Genomic DNA, 27,466 nt, shown 5'->3' on the forward strand with positions numbered 1-27,466 from the left:
GTACTCTCATGACAACTAAATTCTTTAGGCAGTCTTTTGCAATTTCACAGAATACCTATTTAGGAAAAAAATATTTACAAGAATAAAGTAAATAAGAAATGGTAGTGATCCTACTTTTCCTATGTCTTGTATAATTAATGATGCATTTTAAATATTGTAGGGTAAATTGCTTTTGTTTATGGGAAACTGCTTCTCTAAGTGTTAGGGAAAGAAGGTCTTAGTAAAAGAAATCACCACTGCTGCAATAATAAACTGTTTTCCATATGAGGGAACTTAAATCAATTTGGGAATTATTAAGCACCTAGCATGTAAAAAAAGAAGTCCAAATTGGAGTCCTATATGTGAATGGAAAACTCTCCAAGGATTGCTAGAAAAGTTGTCTTTACCCACTAAAGTGATGCACAACCTGAAGCAAAATATCCTAAATAAGTAACCATGTTTCCAACTCAATAAATCTTTCATAGCTTTCTTCTAGAGCTCTTGCTTAAGACATAGACAGTCTTGTATTCACTCACAAAACTTCGAGTATAGGAGCCAGTTGCTTGTGTGCCTTCCAGCATTTGCTCAAGGGATACAGGACGTTGCCTTTGAGGGATTATCAGCAGATCAAACCCACCAAACAAATGAAAGCCAGAAAACTTTAGAAGTCATGGCACCATCTCTAAAGCACTTATGCAAATCAATCTTTACAGCTCACCTGCTCCAACCAGCCCAGAGTGCTGGAGATTGTCCAGCCTCCCAGGGCAGCCCAGTACTTAATTATCCTCATCCTTAGAATCTTCCAGCATGTCTGCATTAGATATCTCTCGCTGTAATTCAAGTCCACTACTACTCCTAATAGCCAAATTAACCATGCTTAACAGTTTGTTCTTTTCCTGAATAATCCTTTCTGTATTGGAAGAGATTAACATAACCCCCCTCTGTGCAGTTTTCTTCAGACTAAACAACCCTAGTTTGCTCAATCTTTCCCTAAAGGCACACTTCTAGATTGCTGATCATTATAATTGCTTGCAGCTGGACTGTCTCCAGCTACTTTACTTTACCAAGTGAAGTCACAGTTCTGCTAAGGAGCTCACAGCATTGAGGAAGAGAACAGATGAATTACATCACAAGTCCAGGAGTTCCTTGCTACAATGGCCTCTGGTGATGCAAATCAGTTAACCATTCCAAAGCTATTGCTTAGCTTTATGCCTAAGTTTTCCATAACAGGGGGGTTCACTTCAATTCTTGCAGTTATCAGAAAGAACACAGAGAAGGGTCCTCCTTCTCTGACCCAGTCATTTCAAGCATATTTTATTGACATATTCAACACTAAATCTGCTTATTGCAAGCTGAAGTTACAATTAAATTAACTATGCATTCTTCATTCCCTGCCTTAAGATGTATTTACATCACCACTAAGACTAGTGATACCATTTTGGGTATTTGGGAAATAATTAATTCCCTATCTTTAAATAATTTAAAAAAATAAAGTGTTTGGGGATTTATCAGGATGAAAAGTCCTGGATAAATATTAGATGACTATGCTAAAGTAATTAAAATAATACTAGTGCAAGATGAAGAGAATTGCAGCAAAGCAAACAGAAAAAAATAATCATACAGTAATGTTCTGTTAACTGCTGGTTATTCTCTTTCATCATATAATAGCTTTTGAAGACCTCTTTTTTTTCCATTTAATGATTTTTAATTTAGTGGTAGACTTCCATTATGTAACACAAATGAACAATAATTAAAGGAATTTAATCATTTAATCTACAGTTTTTTGCTTTTAAGGACTTTTAAACAAATTGCTTCAAGGTTCAAAGTTCCATTTTCAACTTACAAGACATATATAAATTTCAGGGTGGGAGGCAAAGAGAAAGATGGAAGAGGCTGGGGAAGAAGCATGCTACCTTTCACACTGGCACTTCATGAAACAATTCACTGCAGACTTGCTGAAACTAACTGCTATGCCCAGTATCTGTTTGTCTGTGCTAAAACTCACATTAGCTTGTACCAGGGGAGCAGCTAACCCTGCTGTGAGGTCCCATATATGAAGGCAGAATTCTCTGGAAATGCATATAAAAGTTCCTGAATTTGTATTGTTCTATCAGTGCACATTTTTTTACTGTGAAATAGAAAAGAGTATTTTAAAACACAAGTGCTATGCTTGTCATTCCTTTCCGGTTTATTGAAAAAACAGGAATACTCCTGGTCCTGTTAGCTATGGCTATTCAAAGAACAATTCATTCTAATCATAGCACTTTTACAAAGGATTAACACAAAAAGCTATAAAGTATCTACGACCCATTCAAGAATCCTGTGACAAATTCACAGCCAAACATACAACTGCAACTCCATGGTTCTTTTGAGAAACCTGACTTTCACTCACCCTGACAAGGTGAGAAAAAAATCACTATTCATCCTAACTCTCAAGCAGAGACTGTTTCACCGGCAATTTGCTATCATTCTAATGAAGAAAAAATGGTTATCAAATTTCAGGATATCTTCTCAGCAGCTATCTTTTATCCATTTTCTTTTTTATTTGTTTGCTTTTCCCTAGAGAATCAGTCAAGAAGTCTATCTCGTTGAGGGGGGAAAAAGACTATTCAGACCAAAAAAGTAAAAAATTTCAGAAGGAAGACAAATTGTCATTCTTCTTGTGTTCTTCTAAGGTCATTGGCTCTTGAATCCAGATTCTGTTTTGATTTTCCGTCATGTCTGAAATAGCATCTGTCTACTATGGGCACTTAAAATCATTTAATACTTTTTTAACATCTGTATTCAGCCTATTTCCTCTCCATTACAAAGCTTTTTATATGAGTACAATCTATAACCTTTTGTCTTGGGGTGACTTTATCATGTGTATCCCCTATCGCTGCTCTATGCCCAGAAATTAATTTTGTGCCTTTCTGTGCCTTTAAACTGAGCCTGAGAGGGGGGAGAGGAAAAAAAACCAAGCAAGCTTTTCAAGCAGTTTGGCTACGGGCAACTGGAGCTACTTCCTTTTTGGTAGAACTTCCTTTCTGGGACTTGCGCTCCTTCAATTCACGCACTCGTGCTGCCAGGGCAGAAGTGGGAAAATTTCTTTTTTCCTGAAGCTAGTGGGGGAAGGTTGGTTGTAACCTGCCTTCTATCAGAGCATATTTTTCCTCCAAATTTGTCCAAACTGGCACACCTTTCAAAATCATAAAATCTCAATTTTATTCCACATTTCTTGAATTTTTTTTCTTGTCTCTACTTTGCATCTGCTGTAGCCTACTGTTGACTTATCTCTTTAGTCTAGCACTGGTCCTTAGCAGATACAATTTTCATATTGAACTAAGACAATAACAGTAGAGCAGAACAAATCCTGAGTCATACTACTTGGCCAGTGCTATGATCAGGACTAGCTTTGTGAAATCTAACTAGTATAAAACCATAATAGTCTCTTCTATTTTCAGCCTTGTATAGAATAAAGGAAGACAGCAGTATAATTTTGAGAAGAATAGAAGAGCATAAAACATTTTTGCTTGTCTCACTGGGTTTTACTTTTAACCCAGCATCAACAATTTTCAGTCAGATAACATGGGTAGAGTGAAAGTTTGAACTCTACTGCCCTATTGCATGCAGGCAGAAGAACACCCTGCAGGCCATATGATTGTCATATTTTGTTTATAATCATATACAGCACTAAGTGCTTCTGTTGTGTATTTCACTGTATTGTGTTCTTTTGTTACAGACAGGCCTTAGGTTCAGCATTTTAAAAACATCTATCAATTATATAATAGCTACCACAGGAAAAAAAGAGGTTTTCTGACTTCTTTAATGAAATATCGTGGCCTACAGCAAAGCTTGAATCTTATTTAATGCAGTTACAGAAAACATCAGAAGTTTTTTGAGCCATTTTCTTTTACCATGTCACAAGAAAGGGAACTAATGCATTTTGAATCTGTAACTTCCAAAAACAATTGACTAATTTCAGTGTTGATGGCTTCCTTCAGTATTAGATACAAGACATGAGTCCTAGAAAGGAAAAGATTCTGATTCAAAATACTGATTCAAATCTCTTTGTGATCTGGCTGCCTGCAGGGAAGCTCACTGTCAGTGTGAGGTTCCCAATTTTTACTAGTTCACCAATCACTGTGCTTAAGGCTGATGATGGTTATGGCTGTCTCTCTGATAGTTCATCACATCAGTGTAATTTTAATTTATGGTTTTCATAATAAATCAAGATCATTATGGAAAAATGGATGCCCCTGAGTCATTTAAATCCTCAGTGCATACACTCTATAATTCTGAGACCTTATGCATCTTATTATTTCTAAGAGAATGGTAGAAATCTGTTATTATAAAATCTCTCTTTTCTTTTAACAGACCTCTTGTGCTCTGGTGAAAAAAAACCAAAAACAAAGACAAAACACACAAAAAAACCCAAACCAAACAGCAAAACAAATACAAGTGAATTCTGTCTTTAAAATTCACAGTTTTTGCTTGAAACACAGAATCATAGAAAGGCCTGTGTTGGAAGCAACCTGAAAGATCATCTGGTTCCAACCCCTCTCCTGTGGGCAGGGACACCTTTCACTAGACCATGTTGCTCAGACCCCATTCAACCTGGCCTTGAACAGCTCCAAGGAAACAAGCAGGGTTTTTATATGCTTTGGATTTCTTAAGGAGTAGTATCACATAAGTGGATACCCACTCGAGCATTTTAACTGCATCAGCTAAATATGTGATTTTGAAATCACCAATAATTGTGTCTGCCTGAAGACTCATCAATCAAAATCACTAACTTGGAAAAATATGGATTTGTATCTACAAATTTTTTCATATTGGGATTTTTAAACACAAATTTTGGTAGACCAAAACAACATATAAGCTTGAAATGCAATCTGAGAATGTTTCAAACTGTATTTAAAATATGGGTCTTTTTCAAAAAGTCAAATATTAGATTTTAAAATTCTTTAATATTTCAGCTTTTCTTTTTCCAAATGGTATTTAGCTTTAAAAATAGAGCATTTTTAAGAGGAGAAAAAAAGATGTTCAGAAATGAACCAGAACAAACTGAATGGGTTTCTAAGGAAAGGAACTCAGAAACTTGTTATTAAAACTTTAGGACTGTGACTATTTCCGTCTACTGCCACTGACAAAAGCCACCAGTTGACATCTCAGTCGAACCCTTATAACAACACATGCAGTACAGAACACAGTTTCTAAGGGGGAATTCATTATTAATCATAAAAAGAAGTTGATTTCAAATCATAAGTGCCAGGAAAAGCAAGCTTGTTTCTGACAACTTTCCTTGTACAGAGATTACATGGTTGAGAGCTCAAATTTGCTAAACCCACACATTTGTAGAGAACTTTTATATGTGACCTGGTATGCAAAATACTGTTGCAATATGAATAAAACATAACTTTTGCAGAAACAGCTACCTTTGCCTGGATTTTTATTCATTATAAAAAACAGAATGTTTTTTGGAAGAATGCATTTTAACAATCAGACTTCCCTGAAAATTAAGTTATCCTTTTCCACTGATGAAGAAAAGAAAATTAAGAAAGTAAACAACAGAAAACACTGACAGTTAATGCATCATCAACAATCAGAAGTTCTAAGGCAATTATTTTTTCCTTTAAAATGACACTAAAAGTTTTAAAGGTTTGGTTGTTTCCAGTACATTAAGATCACTTAAAGTTAGAAAGCCTTGGAAAGTAAAAGGAGTTTACTAAAAGAGGTGTAAATTTACATGGTCAGAATCATCAGACGATCAGGTTCTTTGAGACTATTTTTTGACATTTCTAAATATTTGCTTTCAGAGTTTCCTTGTGTCTGTCAAAGACTGAGATACCTTATTCAAACTCAAGAATCATGAAAAATTTAAATTTGGAAGATCATTATTGTTTCTTAATTTAACTTCTCTACTGTATCAACATTGTTGTGCGTGTGTTTGTTTTGTAAGAATAACAAGAGTAGGACTGATCAGTAGTCATGAAGTGCCTGTATCTGGAAGCTATAGTTGCTTCAGAGGAAATCTAAAAGGTCAGTCAGCCTAAAGGAGAGCATTAAAGTTCCCGAAGTCTCCATGAAAAAACCAGCATCAGAGGGGTCTCTGCAGCTGGGGAAGCCTTCTGAGAAAGAGCACCTCAGGGAGCGTGATACAGAGTCTTTATGCAGCCAGAGTCAGCACTTTCTGCCCAAAGGGAAAAAAAAACAGCACTGCAACAAGAAAGGAACAAGTCTGAAGCTTGACCACAAGGACCTTGCAGAGTCTGTGAAATTTTGAGGAGCCAGAGACATCAGGAGAGCAATCATGAATCCTGAGGGTGGTGACCAGAGACAGACTAGGGCTGGCTACCAGGTGTGAAGCCACAGCCCAGACAACTGACCTGCAGTCAAAGCCTGATATAAACTAGCAAAGGAAGAGGAAAATGGAAAAGGAGGGGGAAAGAGGAGATCAGAAGTAGAAAAGGGAAACATTTAGATTAAGTTATTTGGATGGAATGTATGTTCTAATTTGTCATACATTAATTGTTCCAAGGGTTGAACTGTACTAAAAACCTGATGCTTTCATGATTTATTTTTGTGACACAGAAAATAAATGGATGAATAAAAACTATAAATGTTCTGAAGCACAATACCAGCTGTATAGATGAACACAATCATAAATACATCATAGCTACAACATGTTATCACACAATTTGAGGAAGAAATATCTGTAAAAACCAGTGTAGAAGTATCTATAGAGGATATCTAGTTTACAAACATTCACTAAAAATCATAGTTACATGTGTCTTCATTAAAAGGAAACTGTAAGAGAAGGGATACAGAGGGAAAAAGTATTATATTTTAAAAGCATCTCCTTTAAAGAGCAGCAGGGTAAAAATTGCTCTGCCATCTTAATACTGCTTCACTTTCAATAAATATAGATGTTTTCACAGAAACTAATGAAAACATCCACTGTGTTCCCTATGATTCATTGGCAATCAAAAGCACTACCTAATTTGCAATATGATGATCTGGAGTATTGACAATCATTCAAAAAGATTACTTGGTTTTAATATATTTTGTCTAGTGAGAGGAGGCAGCAGCTTTGCCACAGCAGACCATCATCTGTCATAACTGCCGTCAACACCTGGCAAGAGTTTAGTGAATGTAGAAACAGGGGGACTGAGTCCTGTGTGCCTGCGTGCACCCTGGTCCGTGTGAGCAGGGGTCTGCAGCAGAGCACGGGGCAGTGGGGCGAGAGCAGGACCCTAACACAAGGCTGGGAGCAGAAGCATCATCCCCTGCAGAGCACTGTGCCGGCCCATTCACACCTCCACAGCTCCACGTACTAGACAGAGCTTGCCTGAGAGTTTGAACAACCAGTTGGATCCAGCACGTGAGCTCATGGAGGTGAAAAAAGAGAAACAAACAACACTCTTAACACACCCTTAACTAATGAGAGTTAATGAGGGGCATTTTAGATAAATCCTTTCCTGTTAGGTTTGTGCTTAATGTGGTTACCATGGTGTGGTTTCAGTAATATGAGTAGCCATCAATCCAATCATATTTCAGAGTTCCCCTGAGTACATATACATGAGGCAGAAATAATGGGACTGAAAGCTACCAGCTTAATGAAAAATTTAGCACTTTAGGGGGAGATAAAAAAAGGCAGATCAGAATGGAACTAAAATTGAAGCAAAGTTTTAGGTAGCTTTTAGATATTACTATGCAACTGCTATGTTAGTACTAGCATTTGTGCAAAATGTGTATATCAGTTTTGAGTTCATTTAATAAACACTAACTTTGCAGAAAAATGTAACAATTATGAAAATCTGGAATGTATTCCATAATAGTTATGGTAAGGGTCTAACTGTAGTGTTTTCCAGAAATTAATGTTCAATATTAATCTTAAATTGTTTAACCAGTTTTTTCCTTTCATTCCTTTCAACAGACAGATATCAGGCTAGTGAAGGGAAATAACACTGCCACACCATCTGCAACACACATCTTCTGTTGGTAGGATTTTTTTCTATTTGGGCAGAAGAATTAAATGCGTTCCTGACAAGTAGTTACAGATATTAAATGGTGGATATGCTAAAGTGGTTTAACAGCTGTGGCTGAAAATGGGGAGCTATCATATATGTTATTGTGGATAGCACTGAGATAATTATTGCAAAATAGTCTGAACAGGAGAATAATTTGTAAATATTTTCCTACACTGTCTTTGTTACTCTTCATTAGGAACATCTCACATGGAAAACCAGAGATATTTGAAACCTGCCTTTTCTGATTTGATTGAATTCACTGCATAAGCTCCCTTTGGTGGATCTAGTCATCAATTCACACTGTTGTCCTTCTCATCAGCCTTTAGCAAAACAACATTGGTATTTCACATTTGCAGAGGTACCCAAATGGCTAACACAACTCAAGTAAGACCTGTAAATACTGTATAGCTAATAAGGAAAGAGATTATCTTAATTTTTCTTTTTCTCTCTTTGCATAAAGACATCTTCTGCCAGAAAGAAGGGCCTTGGACCCAAAAAATTTCTCAAGTCAAAGCCTGATGCCTATCTGTCATATAAATATTATGTAATATATCCTCTGAATTTAATTGGGATGGCAATTTTCCACCCAAATATAATTCCATGCACAGGTGGAACTTAACTATCCCAAAACTTGCAAAAAACATTACGACAGAAATTAGAAACACCATCTAAGGATGGGTAAATTGCGGCTTCTTATTCCTTCTGCTACGAAGTAATAGTACAAACCCTAGTTATTCATATAGAAAAATACTAAAGTCTCCCTCTATATTCAAGGAACAGTTTTATTGCAGTAGTTCATCATCCCAATGTTTTAACTAAATCAGAAGTGGTTAGAATCCAAACTTGTCTTTTATTAAATACATTTCCATCATCTTATATTGTTTGGAATACCTGGGCAATTTACACGTCCCTATCATTTTGTCTGACACCTTTTATTCAAGGAAGAATTATTATTTCCCTGCCTAACTTAATAATCACTCTGAGGAATAACAGATATGAAATGATTCAAAAATATCATCTGAAGGAGCAGATAATTACACAACCCATCTGACTTGAAAATATAAAGAATTTGGTTCGGGCAATTGTGCTACCTTTTACTGACTTCTCAAGAACAGAGAAGATAGCACAAGAAGAAAGAAGGCACAAGAAAGGAAGAGCTTTATTTTGCCAACTGACAGAGAATAAATAATCAGTCTTTTTTAAGTGTTTAATTTAATATTCAAATGAGTATTCTCCAATATCAGTATTATAATCAAATTGGTAGAATCATAGAATCATTTAGTTTGAAAAGACATTTAAGATCACCGAGTCTAGCCATTAGCCTAACATGGCCAAGTCTACCATTAAATCATGTCCCTAAAGGCCGCATCTACATATCTTTTAAATACCCCCAGGGATGTTGACCACTTCCCTGGGCAACCTGCTCCAATGCTTGTTCACCCTTTTAGTGAAGAAATTTTTCCTATTGTCTGATCTAAACCTCCCCTGGTGCAACTTCAGGTAATTTCCCCTGTCCCATCACATCTTTCTTTCAGGTGGTTGTAGAGAGCAATAAGTTCTCCTCTGAGGCTCCTTTTCTACCCAACAGAATAACCAACCCCAGATCCCTCAGCCACTCCTCACAAGAACTGTGCTCCAGACCCTTCACCAGCTTCGTTGCCCTTTTCTGGACATGCCCCAGCACTTCAAAATCTTGTCACATTCAAGGGAAGCTTACCGCTCGCTACAACGACCTGAAAGAACGTTGTAGACAGGGAGACGTCAGTCTTTTCTCACAGGTAACAAGTGATAGAACAGGAGGAAATGGTCTCAAGTTGTGCCAGGGCAGGTTTAGATTGTATAATAGGAAAAAAATTCTTCCACTGAAAGGACACTCAAGCAATGGAATAGGCTGCCCAGGGAAGTGATGGAATCACCACCTCTGAAGGTATTTAAAAGACTTGTAGATGTGGCCTTAGGGACATAATTTAGTGGTGGTCCTGGCAGATTAATGGTTGGACTCACTGACTTTAGAGGTTTATGCCAACCTTAAAGATTCTATGATTCTATCAGCTGCAGCCTCTCCAGTGCCAAATACAGAGAGACAATCACTACCCTGGTCCTTCTGGCCTATTTCTGATACAGACAAGATGCCATTGGCCTCGTTGGCCACCTGGGCAAGTGCTGGCTCCTAATCATATGAGTGTCAACCAACATTCCCAGGACCTTTTCCACTGGGCAGTTTTCCAGCCACTTTGCCCCCAGCCTGTAGCACTGCCTGGGGTTGTTGCTACCCAAGTGCAGGACTCATCACTTCAACTTGTTGAACCTCATGCAATTGCCCTTGGCAATCACTCCAGCCTGTCCAAAGCCCTCTGCAGAGCTTTCCTACTCTCCAGCAGATCCACACTCCTGCTCAGCTTGGGTCTCATCTACAAACTGACCGAGGGTGCCCTTGATCACCTTGCCAAGATCATTGATAAAGACATTAAAGAGGCCTGGCCCCAGTACTGAACCCTGGGCAACACCACTTGTGACCAGCTGCCAGCTGGATGTGACTCCATTCACTGTCATCTCTGGATTGCTTGGCCATCCAGCCAGTTTTTTACCCAGTGAACAGTGTGCCCATCCAAGCCATGGGTAGCCAGTTTCAGCAGGAGAATACTGAGGGAAATAGTGTACTTACATTTAGATGAAGCTGATTACTCCACTGACCAATTACTTTGTATTCTGTACTCTTGTTGGTGATTTGATACTGAAAAATATCATAACGTCCAGGAGCATCTCCATTTTCATTGAAGACAACAGGTGTTCCAGCACTCCCTGAAAAAAAATATTAAAAGCAGTAAGTACCTTTAAAGCAATTAAAAATATATATTAAAGAAAAAATACTAATTAGAGATTGAAGAGGTTCTTCATAGTGCAAGTCTAGTATGATAATAAATTCAAAAACCTCCCAAAGACAAAATGTATTCCATTATCATCATCACAAAATCTACCCTATCTATGATTCTATGAAAATAATTTTAAAATATAATCCTTTGCAGTCTTTTTCTCTGGCTGTTTGGTTGTTTGGTTGGGGGTGTTTTGTGTGTGTATTATAGAACTTTAGGAAATTATAGGATAAAACAGAAGTGAAGAAATTACTTTTAAAATTAAGAAAGACATAATTTCACTTTAGGATGTGTATACTTGGTAGTAGGCAAAATAGTAGCAATCTTGTAATGAACTACATTAAAAAATTTCCCTGTTAAGTACAAAAATATTATTAATATCATCAACTTAGGAACCAATACTCATAAAAGACCTTGCAATGCAAATGTTTAAATTGTGTCACAGTTAATATGCTAAGTTTCTGGCACTGACCACCTATGCAAAAGTATTTTATCAAAATAAATTAAGGGCATCAGCTGTGCTTGTTGCACTCTCCTCTATACATGACACTGCCTGACAGAAAAGACCATTGCTGAAGCTGTCAAAAGTTATAAATCGACACTCTGTTCTTACTTCAATCAACAAAATGTTCAAAGATTGAAAACTACACATCTACCTTGGCAACCAGACCAGCCAAATTAGAACACATTTTTATGAATTCCCTCAAGGTGACATCAAGGACCTGCACTCCTACAGAGACTTTTCAAAACTACACCCCTTTCCCAAATTTTTGTATATAGGTGAGTCATATTTATAGCTGAGGTCCATTGAAGAAAAATTCACATATGCTAATGTTCTATTTCAGTGTCTGGAGATGAAATTTTTCTTTACTGGGGGAAAAACACAAACCACCACAAAATGCCCCCATGATGTTTTCATGCTTCTCCATGTAAACATCCAAGAAAATAGTTCATAGAAAATTCCTACACTGTAACACATGTTAGTGTATCACCTAGAGGCAATAAGTCCACTGTGAGTGGCTTCCAGAGAATGGGAAAAAAAAAAAGAGCTTGAAATTCTGGATGCCTATCAAGCAGAAGTAAGCTAGTAGAAGTGGGAACAGTCTACACACTCTAGGATTTCAGCATAAATTCTTCTTGTATGGCTGTTTGTCTCTCTCCCATAAAGTATTTTGTTCTCATTTTGTATAACAGCTTTCATATAAAACTGATATCCAGTGAAATAAACAGTATTTTGAGAGTGACAAGTGGCACATTAAATACTGTGCCAATTTCAGAGTTCTGCCAGAAAAATTCTGGCTGCAAAAATTGGACGTGAGCAACCATGGAAGAAGAGTATCAAAAATTATGTGTGGTAAAGACTTAAGACCCCATGAAGATAGAAAAGACTCAACAAAAAAATTTTGAAAGCTCTTCATGCTTTGCTCCCAGTTCTTTTGACAGAATGAAGGGCAAGAAAAATCCTAGTCTACAACTTTTCAAGCAATGAAATTATTCTTCACTACTCACATAGCAGATTGATGCAATAAATTTTTTCCACCCAATAAACATATACTCAGCTGTTCTTGGTATATAGTTATGGAGGTAACCTTCAAAATATTACTCTAGAGTAACAATAGAATTCATCTTTCCACTCAGCAGCATTTGAAGACCTCATGAAAAAACTGTCATTTTTATGAACAAATAGGAAATGTCCTTTGTATCCCTTAAGACCAATGAGAACTTAAAACATTATTATGCTCACCATATGAGTGTGAGCCTATAATATATAGCTGGCTTTAGAAATATCATCTTGTACTGGTTTTGGTTGGGATAAAGTTAATTTTCTTCATAGTAGGTTATATGGGGCTCTGATTTGGATTTGTGCTGAAACCTGTTGATAACACAGGGATGTTTTAGTTCTTGCTGAGGAGCACTTACACAGATTTGAGTTGTTTTCTGCTTTTCATCCCACTGCACCACTAGGGAGGCTGGGGGTGCATAAGGAGATGGGGGCTTGTGGACACAACCAGGACAGCTGACCCCAACTGACCCAAGGGATATTCTCTAGCATATAACATCATGTTCAGCATATAAAACTGGGGAAGAAGAAGGAAGAAGGGACATTTGCAGAGATGGCATTAAGTCACTCTTATGTGTGATGGAGCCCTGCTTTCCTGGGGATGACTGAACACCTGCCTGCCCATAGGATGTGGTGAATGAAGTCCTTATTTTGCTTTGCTTGTGTGTGCAGCTTTTGCTTCACCTATTAAACTGTCTTTATCTCAACCCATCTGTTTTCTCACTTTGACCCTTCCAGGTCTCTCCCCAGTCCAGCTGGTGGGGGAGGGAGCGAGTCTGTGTGAGGCTCAGCTGCAGGTGGGGTTAAACCACAACACATGTACAAAGAGACTGACTAGTCCAGACCAGAACCATCTTTTTTGTGTTCTCAGCCAGAGCAAACAGCATCTCATGCTGTGCACCACAGTCAATAGGGACATAGCAACTTGCTAAATTCAGCAGCGTCTCCAACTGAGTCCAACAAGATCTTTCTCATATGGCAAAAGTCAAACAACCCTTGTCAAGTTAATAAAATCAGGCTTGCTAAAAGCTGGAATAAGTCACAGAAGATTTACTCTCTAACACTGGGAAAAACCACTATCCCTTTGTTAAACAGAAGACCATAGAAAGTACAGTAACAGTCACAGTGCCGGCTGTAAAGTATATTTGGTTGTGTTTTTTCAATGATGCCATAACTTGTATATTCTGTTAACAAGGAGACTATTATTTTAATCCATGTCTTATATCTTAAGACATATATATATATATATATATATTCCATTGTGGAATACATATATATATTTCACATATTCCATTGTGGAATGAAACATTTAATGAACTCTAACTAGGAGGTATTCATTACTGGATTGTGCTAATAAACAATGGTTTATTAGCTGCATAACCAGGAAAGAAAGGTTAAAGGCATTTGAAGAAAACTTGTGGATTATACTAATGGTTCCCCAAACAATGAATGCAAGATGGTAGCAAGAGCCTTCAAAGTGTAAGGCCAAAATGAAAGTGTAGGATAAACTAGATGCCTCAAGGCTATAAACAAACCACCAAGGGTTAATTAATATTCTTAAAAAACGTTAATCTCATCTGAAGAAAAATATGCCATGGTTAATGATCTGAGTTCATCTGAGAATGGACAGTCCTCAAATTGAAAAGGTTTTCTAAGAAAATATACTGTGTTGGATAGTCCATCAAAGTGCATAATTCTGTGAAAAAACTGATTAACACTGTATAGCGATCAGATAATTAAACCACGTGGAGAAGCACTGTAGCTGACCATAACAACTAATTGCATGTGTGGAGGCAAACCTGGATTCAGTATACAGCACTCTAACAAATGCCATGGAAGTATACAAGTGCCTCTTTTTCTGACAACCAGATATGCAGAACTGAACATTCTTGATATCTGGTACTGCCACATACACTGTATCATTACCATGGCAGGGAATTGCATCATAGTTCAAGATAGAGAGTGTTTAAATCCTCCTCTTATTGATCATTGAGGTCTGCCTGATAAATTTAACACACTGTGGAGAGAAAGTAACACAGAATACAACAATGACCTGAGGTAGTGAGCCAGAACTACATAAACTCCAGCTTAGATTAAAAAATATTTTGGGAAACCACAACAAATAGTGTTTGGATAGGTATTTATATTAGAGAATGAACTTGGCTAGCTTCATTTGGGAACCACTTTCATTGGAAACCATCATAGGGAAAATGTTACTTTTGCTTAGGATAAATGTTCCTATAATGCTAGTGTAGACCACCATAGAGAATAGAAAGCAGGCTACTTTTTTTAAAAAATTTCACTGATATAAATTTTAGAAATATTTTTAAAGCAATCATTTAATACAGTAGCTAAAAAAGAAGTGATGAAACTATATCTTTGAGCCTTTTCACATTTTATCCTATATGTGGTTATGTTGCTATGTGTAATTTTAACTCATGAATGACTCAGGTAATTGTATTCAATCTGTCACCATTTTAACTAAATTTTTAATTTATTCTGGATGTCTAAAACAGAAGTACCTGGTAGAATTTCCAGACGACATAATAAGCTTGGCTAACTATGGAAAATCATGTGTGAGCTTTCACCTTCTTCATCTCTCCTTTGTGACAATCTTTTTCAGTTTGGTTTGGCTTGGGTTGGGGTTTTTTAATATAAAGACATAGTTACTAACTTATTTTGAGATCTGCTTCTGAAGTATCTCTTTGCTGAGCAAAGGACATATTTACATTTTTTAGGTATAAAATAATATTCTGGTACTGAAAGAAATTCTCCCTCCTCCTTCCCACTTTGCAGCAATTGGCATTAAACAACTCTGGATGTTAAACTAGCACCTCAGCTAGACATTTCAGAATGTGTCTGTGACCTCAGCTGTTTATGAGCCTTTCAAAATGCAGGTAAAACTAGCCAGAAAAGTTATTTAGAGAAGGAAAAAAAGGTAAAATGTATGAAGTTTTTAAATTGGATTCAAGGATGCAATGGATCCTTTTGAATTTTCAATGCCTTACACAGATATCAAGGAGGACGCCCTCTGATAAGCAACCATTGTAGTGCAGGTCCTTTGTGCACTGGACTTGAAAATTCACATTCTTCTGAAGAAATCTTTAAATATATACCTTGATATTCTAGAGATGCTGGTGAGCAACTACCTAATCCTTCATGTGCCTACTTTGTCAAGTTACATTTCACATGATTCTAAAACATCCCTGCTTGTTCTGCAGACTGTAATATTATATCCCTGTGAGGTTACAGCATGCACTTGGCCAATGCCTTCCAGTGAAATTCTCTTTACTTTTCAGGAAGTGGAAAAGAAGTGGATTGACTTATGAACTTCAAGTTCATGTATAGTACTGGCCAAGTGCATATAAAAGTGATTAATATATAAAAGTTCTTAAGAACAGTGCTGAGCCTTATTAAAAAAAAAATAATTCTTTTCGATTAAATCAGCACACTTGGATTCTTCTTATATGAAAATCTTAAAAAAAAATCCTTATTATGAGGCCCTGCTACTTCAGTACCTTGACAAAAGTGTAGAAACATGGCTGTGCTGATAAGCATCACAACCGCCATTTACAGAATATTCCAACTCTGGTGGAGATGCTTTCATTATAAAGTTTGATACCAGATACAAATCTTTTATTTCTGAAACTAGATTTCTGTGGATTGATATTAATTTCTTTTTTCTTAATCTGAAATTAAAATTACTTAAGATGAGTCTTCATCCTTTGAGCTGTTCCACATAAGCTACTTTATCTGCTGTGAATCTAAAGAAGTAAGCCTGGAGTCAACAGTAGGCTTAGAAGAATGGAAGTCAAGCAGTTGTGGAGTCACTATAATACAATTAACTATTGTGTATCAAAACTTCAGAATGCACCATCTCTTAGCATTCAGCTTTATGGAAAGACTCCTCAGATTTATAGGATCAACTCTTATTTCATTATTTCACGCAAATATTCTCAAGTACTAGAGTTAAGGGTTCCAATTTTTTTAATGATCATTTCATTCTAAGCAGCTGATAAAAGGAAAAAGTACTACAGAGATGTACATGAATTAAATTGTTCTTATGAAAGTAAAAAGAGGGAGAATAACCATTTGAACTTTCAGTACTGAGAGTTCCCAGAGAAGAAAAATGCATCTGTAAAATTAAACAAGCTGTTTGTTAATGAGACAAATGAAATAGAAGGTTGAAATTGAATAAATGGAAAGAGTAAATACAGGCTGTTATAACATTTAATACTTGGGAAAAAAAAAAAACCACAGAAAATTTTAAACAACTAATCAGAACTAGCAAAAGTTAATTTGTGAATGTCAGGCTGTCAGAGAAAGAATACACACTGTACCAAGCTATGTAAGGTTTGTGATAAATGAAGCCGATATCTGCTCAATCTCCACACAGCAGACATTTTCAAACAATGAGCAATGTGGTTACTAAAATAAAACAACGAAGATTGTTTTACACCTATTCAAAATCTGAAAGGACTTCTTTTCATGCTTACCCTACATGTCTCAGTTCAAGATTAGGACAATAAAACAGGATTTCTTCCAGTTGCAGTAAACACAGACCTTTACTGACATTTTAAATATCCTAAGATATTGGATACATCCACTCAGATATGCAGAATATGCATATGACAGAGAATCTGTGCCTTTCTGAGGCAGCAGCTGGAGGCCAGATGGATACCCTGGGGTATCTTAAATGGCATTCGATGCCCATGTTTAGGCAATTTATCTTACTTACCACAGGGCAAATTCTGGCTGTTCATGTATGAATGCATAAAACAGAATGAGAGAGAAACTAGGAATGCTACAAGAAATGAATTATATACAGATTTTGGGCATATGTAATACAAATTATGGTGGTACCCTTTACAAGGCTTATAGAGAAAGTAAAAAATTTGGTATTGAGATAAAGTGATATAAATCAATTCTAGGTCAGGCAGTACAACTTTACATTTTTGAAGCTGATGGACAAGAACTTAAACTGTGATTTTGCACAGAAGGGTATAATTTATTTGATGTCTTGGTCCTCAGCACAGTGAAAAAATAAAATTTTGTATTTCTGTGAAAGGAATGGTTCATTCCACCCTTGTACAAGAACATCAGGCAGGGCAGGTACCATAACCACATGGTATTTAAAATAACAAATAAAAAGTAGAGCTTTTTTCCTTACAGAATGTATTAGAGCTCCTTCCCACATTAAGCTCAGAGACATATCTCATAAAACTTACCCTGAAATGAGTAAAATTCAGAGATGAGACTGAACTCTAGCCTTCAACAGTATAGGAGTAGTAAAAAGCCATTTGCCCTATCATTAATTAGTTGGTGTAACAGTGGTTGTTAAAAGCAGTGATCTAAATGCAAACTCTGGTTCATGCAGTTGTTCAGTTACAACTTCAAGACTTTAGAGGAGAAAACTTCATCTACATTTTCCATGTTCCCTACATTCGCTGTCCCAGTGTCTGCTCTTGGCCACTCTCAGCAAATGTACTGCAGTGGTGAAATTTTTGTTCGTACCCTCTAACAAATAACTAAACCTGGAATATAAAAACACAGAACTCTAGCTCCTCTCTTTACAGTACCTTGAGTCTACTATCAGGAAATATGTATACCTGTAATACAACCGTAGCACAGATTAAACTTTGAATTTTGGCAGATAAGGAATTAAAATAGGCAGACACCAGTCTGACCCCTGCTGTGGTGTCATAGAATTGGGAAGGTGTATTTATATCTCCCAGTCTGTATTCAGCCCGTTCTCTGCTCAACAAGACTATGCCTTGACCTCTCCTCCCAGTGGTGGGGCAATGCTATGAGAATGACTTTCCCTATTCTGCTGCTAACAGGGAGGAGTAGGAGATGCAGATGAGCTACTTCACAGGTAGGTGATACAGCAAGGCAGGAATTATCACTGTGGCCTTGTCAGAAACATCCATCAGTCCTAGGAAAAGAATGTGATGAAGGAAGTTCTGATGGGGAAGGAGCTACTGAGGAACAGAAAATGAGCCCCTTTGAACCTCCCCTGCCACCTTAGCTTTGTTCCTTTCACCTCCAGAAAAGAGACAGCTCTGTCCACACATGGGAGGGGGTTTTGAGAAGAGAGGAGGCAGAGAGTGAGACAAAAAGCTTGCTGTTCCCTACATGTAGCCAAAAAGCTCAGTGCTACCAGCGTATTTGAAAGAATCCAGCCTCTTTTTATTCCGTACTCAAAAAATACACAGACAGATTTCGTCTTGAAATCTACAGCATACATTGTGTGCCAGAGAAGATTGATTCAGTTCTACAGCTGAAGAATCCAGCAAGTCAGAAAAGCCAAAAGCTCAGGGAAGGGATATTGTATGCAATGGGAACAGATCACTCAATCCCCTAAAGACCAACACAGGGTATAAAACTCAACTGAAAGATAAATACTACTCTAGTAACATATAAAAATAGTAGCAGGGTGATATGACATTATCTAGTACAAGCTAACAGCTTGTACTGAAAGAGGAAGTTACAGGAGGGTGGTTAGATTTCTCATATAAAAATGTGTGAATAGATGCATAAAGTTTTGTTTGCACGGTATTATAGACTGGGTAGTATCAAATGCTCTTCAGTGAAAATTTTTTTTAAATTATATGGTTGAGCATTCTTTGTTTTAAATATATTTTGCAGCACAAGTAATAGCAAGCACATTTCTTGTAGTCCTTCTGAGAAGAGTTCCTGGTTATGATTTTCCACAAAAAAAAAAAAAGTATCTTACACATATGCTGGGACGTAAGTGGGAGTGAAAATGTGAGGAATCTTTTCCACAAATACAACCACAAGTAATTTGTTTTAGTACTACCAAAATGAATACACTTTAAGTAGACATGAATTTCTCTATTAAATTAGGATCAGACCCCAGCAACACAACAATGTTATGGGCACAATATATGCCCAGATTAAGAGTTTTCATACCATTTATTTATGTCATCATGATTCTTCTGGAAAAAAAACTTCTTTCAAGATGCTGTAGCTATATAAAACCATTCAAAGAGATCAGAAGAGATTGAGGACACCCAGGAGTGCCCAAGATCTTCTGCAACTTTGTTACCTGTAACTCTAATTAGTAGCATAGAATAATTATCTTCTGACCATAATTCATCAGTTTATCTCAGTGGATACAAGGACACACCAAGATATATTTGAGACCTACATGGCATGAAGAGCTTGGGGGCACCCTGCCTGTATCTGTCTTCAGCATTAACTATCATGAGATGATGAGGACCTTCCTTACCCTACTTGTTCATTTTTCCTGCTGTGTGGCACTATTTGGTAGGGGTGTTGCTGTGCTTCATCTCCCCTTCCTTTTATTTTTTTGGGGGGAGCAGGGAGGTTGTTGGGGTTTGGTTTTTTGTTTTTGTTGTTTTGGTTTGGGTTTTTGTTGGTTTTGTTTTACTAGTCCCAGAAAGAAATACTTATTTCAGCACTGCTGACCTCAGTCACATTTTTCATCATGTTTCAGGTAAGAGTCTATCAAGCTGACAATTGACAGAGCGTCTTTCAGGTGATACCAGACTTTACTCATCATCTTGTTTATACTGAATATGAGAAGGCAGAGATGAGTTACAGCTGTCCCACTTCAGACTCCAGTCTGAGCATTTACTTCATGCCAGGATGAAAACACGCGAAGCAGATACATAAATACCTCTGTGAACTTCAGAAGTCAAAAGATGCTAAGATAAAGTGTTTCAGATAAGGAAACTTTAGTGAATATTAGTAACTCACAAGTGACTGTACAGTCTCAGAAAGAGAGATTTCTTCTCTTTCCACTACAGAAGAATACTCCTGCTACTGACCCACATGAGAGAAAGGAGATGTGGAGCTTAGCGAAAACTGTGCCCAAAAGGTAGTGGGGCTCATACAAGGAAGACAATCAAAGAAAGCCACACATTACTATAGGAATCAATACAGATTGTGATGTGCAGGAACTAGTTAAGCTGCAAGGGATGTCTGCAAAAAACGTGAGCATCTGAAGAGCCATCTATATTTCTAGGTGCTTTTGGACAAATGCTTTTAGAGTTTGTCCAGTCCCTCAAGCAACTCCTCTGCATTAATAGATTCCTGAGGCCAATGAAAGACAAATAAAAGTTCTTTGCCTCAGGTAATAGATGCCTGGGGAGCAAGGCAGCATCCTGGTGAGTAAAAATACCAACCATCCTTAGAGTAATTGTTAAAATGTCATCAAAATGGGAAAGGGAGTAAATGGGCTAGCTAACAGGCTTCATCCCCAATACAAGGATTACTCTGCCAACTCCAAGAGACCTTTTATTTGTGATTTTGCTCCTCTGCCTCCAGGCTCTTGGAAGTCCTAGACCATGGCCATAGTTCTCAGATATCATTACTGATATCTTAGGATTCTGGTATTTCTTTTCTCAGCCTTCATTATTTTTCCAGATAGGATATATTGCTAGAACAAAAATTAACAGAGAACAGGCAAACAAAACCAGTGGCACATAATCATAGCTGAAATAATAGATTGCAGAGAGAATGAAGGAACTAAACAATTTCCTATTTAAGGTTTATACAAAGTGTAGTTTATTTACCAAAAATATCCAACACCCAACATACAAACCCACAGCCGAAAGCAATTAGCTTTAAGAATGTTCTGAAAGCACATAAATAATTTAAGAATTCTCAAGCAAGAAATATCTGCATCCTTAACACTGTCTCATTGGGATTGTCATTATATAACAGACATAAGTCCATTAACATTTCATTAACAGACACCTGAAACATAAATGCCATTTTCTTCTCTGTCTAACCAAGCTTCACATGCAAATTATTATGACCAATGTACTCTCAGTCACCCACAAGGATAGTTCATCTTGCTGAAAAAGATCCTGTTTGACATTGAACTATTTCCTGTCTTTTCTGGAGTGCAATCAGCTGTGTGTTAAGTAAAATAATCAAACAGGTTAAAAGTATATCAGGGCATATTGATTTCTATCAGTTGTCAGGGATGAAAACCAATCTTGCTTCCAGTACTTCAGCTGGGGCTTAAATGCTGACATTTAGAGAGGACAAAGCTCCAAAGAGGAACTGTTAAATATCCATAACCCATTTTGTAGCTCAATTTCTTTTGTGCAGTCTACATCAAAAATGGACTAAGTCACACAACTATGCACACATGCGCACACACAGAGCTTCTGGCCACGCTTCAATTACCACAAAAAATTTGGAGAGAGGCATCAAGCAGAAACATCACCGTCTGAATCACAGTTTTAGGTTTTCCAAAGTATCCAAGGTAATGTTATTTCAGCCTTATGACCTTGTCATGTCTTGTTCTCTGACATTTCTAGAATGCAAAACCAGCTAATACAATTCACAATAAATGCTATGTTATTCATTAAAGTATTACCTTGTGCCAGAAAGAGGGAAAGACTACAAAGCAGTTACTGAGAAGCCTGATGTGCAAGGAAAAAATGCTTGAAATTCCTGAGTACTTCAAGTCTTCACAGCAATAATTAATATACTGAAGTCAAAGGATGAGTAATTTATAGGTTTTTACTATCTTGTTTCTTTGTAATTACAACAACCATTAGTGAGGAACTGATGTCCACTGAAAATTTACTCTGTTGCCATGGTTATTTTAAGGCACTTGTAAAGCTACTAATCTCCAAAGACATAAAACTATATTAATGCTATAAAACATTTAAGAAGTAATTTTAGTTTACAATGTTTTAAAAGCAGTTTATGGGTCACAGTCTTACTGAACAACTGACTTAAATTTGGAAGTAATTTAAACCACCTATAACCTATATACTCACTCCCATGCTTCCCACTTTTTAAAGACCCTACTTTAGAGATCATACTGACTCAGTATGGAATCTTTCAGTATTAAATTTTCAGAAACTTTAATTTTATACCTTTATTGTTGTGAAGGAGTATAACTGGAATTTTTTCACTGACTCTTGTCTAGGATACAAGGTTATTCACCTGTTTAAATGGATCATATTAGAAGCTGTTGATATCTGGGGCAGTAATTTATTTTTATTGAAGACAAATGAGGACAATTTTTTTAACAGGAAAACAAGTCTATATTAGAAGAACAATATAGTCTCTGCTCAGCTCTCTCTCCATTCAAGGAGACTGGTGATGAGTGTTCCTCAGCAACATATTTTTACAGGTATTGTTCTGTATTAATATTAGTGAACACAGGCCATATTGCTAATGCAGTAAGGCTTGATATCTCTATCTCATCTACCGGTATGAGAAATTCACATTCCAAAAACTGTCACTAGAAATAATAACTACTAACGTTTTTAGTATTACTGAAATTTTATGGCTAATTCCAAAAAACTTCATTTTGGATCCCAGATACTAAATTCATGTAATGTGAGAGAATCTTTATAGCTGGCTTTAAAAAATTCTGAATCCTCAGGACCCAGGAAAAAAGCTTTCATATGCAGCCAAACTTCTAGTCAAAAAAACCCAGATGGTGCAAAAGAAATTCTCCAAGAGTATTTTTAACCTCAAATTTTAAAGGGTTGTTTGAGGGCCTTGCTCAAGACATCTGAGCTCATGGTATTGGAACACTTAGTTAGAGCAAGTGATATGATGAAAAATGATAACATTAGACATCCTTCAAATCTTGGCATTATCTTCCCTATATAGCTTAAATATGTAATGACTAAAAAGCATAAACATCAAATAATACTGATTTCTTCCTTCAGTATCATAAGGAAGACAGTTAAATTCAGTTTAACTAGCTAATTAAATTAGGTTTGCAACTGATTTGTATTGTGGAAAAACCACAAAAGTTTAAAAAAAATCTGAAACCCAAGAGATTTATTTTATAGATGTGTTGCTTGGCTCAAAATTTCCAAAATAAATCTTTCTAGTTTATCACTGTACAATGAGAGTAACATAAAAACATACATCCACTTTTTTTTCTTTTGCAACAGTTATCAAGGTTTTTAATATTTAATATGCCGTTTGGTTTGAAGTCCTTAAAAAGATATTATTTTCAGTTGGGCAAACAAAGCAGACATCATTCTTCTTTGAACTCATACTCAAGCATAGTAATGACACTGTCCTGATTACATGACGGCCACAAAGTGGCTGTTTATATCTGATTTAAATGTCAACCTACCGGAAGCTCATGGAGTGCAGGGACCTGTTGAATTGCCAAATAATGAAATCACACACATTGAGCTGGCAAAAGACATGCCTGGCAAGCAGGCTGAACCCAGGAACACTAGGTTGAGAAAGAGACTCACACATGAACAGAAGTTAAAAATGAAGAAAAGAAAAAGAGCATCTTGCTTCTGGTGCTATTCAGAATATCAAAAAATCAGCTTCTAGGACTGAGTTGAAGGTAGTGTTAATCAGGTTGTCAAATTCATCTGATTATGTCCAGGTGTCCAAAATCTAAGATCACGGCATTTAAAAATAATTCATAAATTAAAATTTAGTACCTAGATTTAATGATAGATTCAATGCTGTTATTGGAACTCATGTAGCCATAGTTTCTTGGGTATTTAATATAAGCAGAGTCTTGCCAGCTGTTTGAATCCTAGTGAAGTCTCTAAAAATAGCCACAGAAAACAGCATTGTGTGCTTACTTATCGTCATGCAAAAGTCAGATCTTTTAAATGTCAGTAAATCTAGTGTTTTCACTGATAACTGTGATGCAATATGAAGATCTAACTGCTACCATTATTTCAAAGACCACATAAACCCCCTGATTTCTCAATTGTAGCTCTACCTGCTTCAAATAATTTAATCATTCTTTCCGGTGGTTAGAGGAAATGCTGTACTAATTTATTATTGCACCAGGTGCCTGGCAGACATAAACTGGAAAGGGCCTTGTATAGATTCTCATTTCCTTTTGTTATTTCCCTGTAAGAAAGTTGTACTTCTGTAGCCCTTAAGAGTAAAAATCAACATTGCCTCTGCAGCCTTCAGAGCAGAGCAAATCCCCTTAAAAAAAAAAAAAAAAAAAAAAAAAAAAAAAAAAAAAATATATATATATATATATATATAGAGTTCAGATTTTGGTGTCATTAAAAACACAGTAAAAGGTGTGATAATGGGCATCTCTGCTTATTATAGCCTGAGCAACTGTAATTAGACACAGCCTGTGTTAATTACTACAACTTGAACAAGCTTCAATCACAGTATAAATACATCTACATTTATAAGGTAGTGTTAAGTCCTAAGAGAAGAAGGTTTAGGATTTGATGATCCCATCGTGTAAACTGCAGCTAACACTCTACATAAGCAGTATTTGGGGTTTTTAATCCCATTGAATGATTTCATAAAAAGATGATTTACAGACTAATTCCCTCCCAAATACTTACAAAGACACGACTCTAGATGCTGATCTTACAGAAATTGCCAGAGCTACAAAAATTCCTTCAAGGAAGGATCCTACCCAAGAGAAAGAATACTCTGCCATTACCACAGCCTGTCAGCTTTCTGCTGCTTTCTCTTAAAGTAAAAACTCCAGCGCTTCAGCCCACTCAAATACTGCTGCTTTCTATGCCCAAATCATACCCCCATTGGAACAACAGCTTTATCACCCATCAAAATTCCAATAAAATGAGAAAAACAAAAGTATGACATTTTATTTAGGAAAATATTGCAAAGCCTTTTCAGATTCTTAAAGCTATCTCTGCAGTTATCTGGCGTCCTTTCAGATTTGTTTCTTTTAAGGATAAGTTGACATATGAAATGTAGTTGCAAGCTTAAGTTAGTTAAATGAAAAGAGTAATGCACATAAAATACGGTTCTCTTGAAACTCATCTGATCTGTTGGCTGTTTCTACAGCCTGAGGAAGTATTAGGTCATTTTGTAGCTGATTGTCCCAACTCATCTGGGCAGGAAAGACTGCAGGAAGTTATCCCTGAGCTTCTTCAGAGGTGCCAACACACCCACTCAGTATAGTGCATTGTCCCTTGGCAGCACAACCTCCGCGACCAGCACAGCTTTCTCAGCATGATGCAGGGTCAGGGTGAGGCACCCGCATGTTGCAGTATTTCATTCTCCCCTGGACTCTGATCTCTGAAAGCATTATGTGCAGTTCTGCAGAGTTTATATGTTTATTTTTTTGCAACCAGGTATACAGGTGCCAGACTGAGAATTTTCACCTTTCTTCACCTTTCTTCTTGCAGTCAGAGTATATGCATTCACATGCCAAGCTTCAGATGGAGTGCTCTCACTTGATGTTTATGCGAGATTGTACCTCATACCTGTCTGATGATATTTCATATTTTGCCTTCTATGGCTCTTTTTCCACTCTCTTTCTCACTATGACATTTTTGTTTTAGTATTATAAAATCTTGTTCTGGTCATTGCACTCCTTTCTTGCTCTGCTTTAATTTTTTGCTGCTTGTTTCTTTAGGATGAACAAAGCCACGTCACAGGGTAGAGCTCAGCTTCATGAAGAGTTATTTTATTTTTATTTTTAACTTTAATAGTTATAAACACGATACTATTAAAGTTAAAAATAAAAATAAAAAAAATCTGAGCCAAACCAAACCAAAAAAACAACAAAAGCAAACAAAACCCAAACCTGTTTTGCAAAAAGGCACTTAAAAAGTCTGGTCATTTAGAAGATTTTCTTTCCATATATAATCCAACATATTTAAAAGGCTTCAAACTTTTTTATACAGACTCCCTACAGTCACTGTAAGCTCTATAAAAGAAGATCCTAATTTGCTCCAGTCAAGCTATGCATGGGAGCTAAAATCCACCTGTACACCATCTGTTCCAGGACTGAGAATGTGAAGTAATGAAGAACATTTAGAAGAGCACAATAATGCTTCAAAACACCATGAAGAGAGAATCACAGTATCCATCTAAGTCTATAATGATGATTTCCTAATACAGTGACCTAAATCTAATCAGCGATGCATGGTAATATATGAAAACACAGTCTTTAACGCCTGCAGCAATACATCTCACCTGTGATATGCTGCAGGTATTAAAGGACTCCAAGTCCTATTTAATTAACCACATTCTGCTTATCTAAATATTCCCCCCGTGTTCATATAAACTGTTATTTCTCCCACGTCAAAAATTTTACTGGCAGCTACGGAATTTTTGCTGTTTATTTCTGCTGAATAAATTTCTGCTTTTATCTCTGAATTGTCATAATGAACATGTTAAGGTACAAAATTAAATCCTCTTCTTCAGAATTGCTTTATATCATAGGGAGAAAAAAATACCCCTTAGCAATATATTTTAAGTTTAAAGATCTCTAAGTTTAATAGCACAATTTAAATAATAATCAGATTTGCGCCTAGGATGATAATGCTGCATTCATATTTTCTAATATTTCTTGTATTTTTTTTAATCCCATAGTAAATATTTTTAAAGATAAAGGAATACCCATCAAATGACTCTTCATACCAGAACTTAAAAATAGATTTAAACAAAAGTATTTTTATTAAGAAAGCTATCAACCAAAAATCTTTTTCAATGAAAATATTTTTGTGGTTTTTCACTGTAAATTTTCAAATTTTTTTTCAGTTAAAATATAAAAGACTTATGAATTTCTTTTAAAAAGTGTTTTATTAAGATAACATCAATTCATATAAATCTGTATCTATTTAAAGAACAAGAAATCCTCCTGAGTTAAGGCTGGATGCACGTCAGAAAACAAGCAAACAAATCTCATCTGTACATACTAGATATTTCTAGATCAAACCGAAGTGCAAAAGGTTGAGCTAATCTTGGAGTAAGCAGAATAAACTTAGGAAGCTTTCTTGAACTACACACATCACCTAACCCTACAGCTATTTACTTACTACCAATTCTAGAATCATTAGGCAATTTGTGGGAAATTTTATCAGAAATCAGTACACAGAAATTGGTGTTCAGAGACATGAAACTCGATTTATCTGGCCTCCTAATAATACTCAAGGACTGTATTATGGAACTGTGAAAGATGTTATGACCTATGACAGGAATCTACTTCATATTAATGTCACATGTACCATATTCTGCAAAAAGAAAAAAAGAATGAATGAATTTTTACTGTCCTGGTGTTGTGCAATATAATAGAAGCTACTCAAACA

At 36.4% G+C, this 27,466-nt stretch overlaps 1 protein-coding gene across 5 annotated transcripts in view; it reads right to left on the bottom strand.

The window, feature by feature from the left end:
- Positions 1 to 27,466, bottom strand: part of GRM8 (glutamate metabotropic receptor 8) — a 323,953-nt gene that overhangs the window by 55,606 nt on the left and 240,881 nt on the right. For all 5 annotated transcript variants that reach the window (XM_042018191.1, XM_042018190.1, XM_042018194.1 and 2 more), the window contains one exon: positions 10,657 to 10,793. In XM_042018191.1, the coding sequence (XP_041874125.1) occupies positions 10,657 to 10,793 (137 nt within the window). The remainder of the gene's footprint in view (positions 1 to 10,656; positions 10,794 to 27,466) is intronic.

This window comes from Corvus kubaryi, unplaced genomic scaffold (genome assembly GCF_017639235.1).
Source record: "Corvus kubaryi isolate FWS band 111438036 unplaced genomic scaffold, C.kubaryi_AGA036_p1.0 137, whole genome shotgun sequence".
Lineage (NCBI taxonomy): Eukaryota > Metazoa > Chordata > Aves > Passeriformes > Corvidae > Corvus > Corvus kubaryi.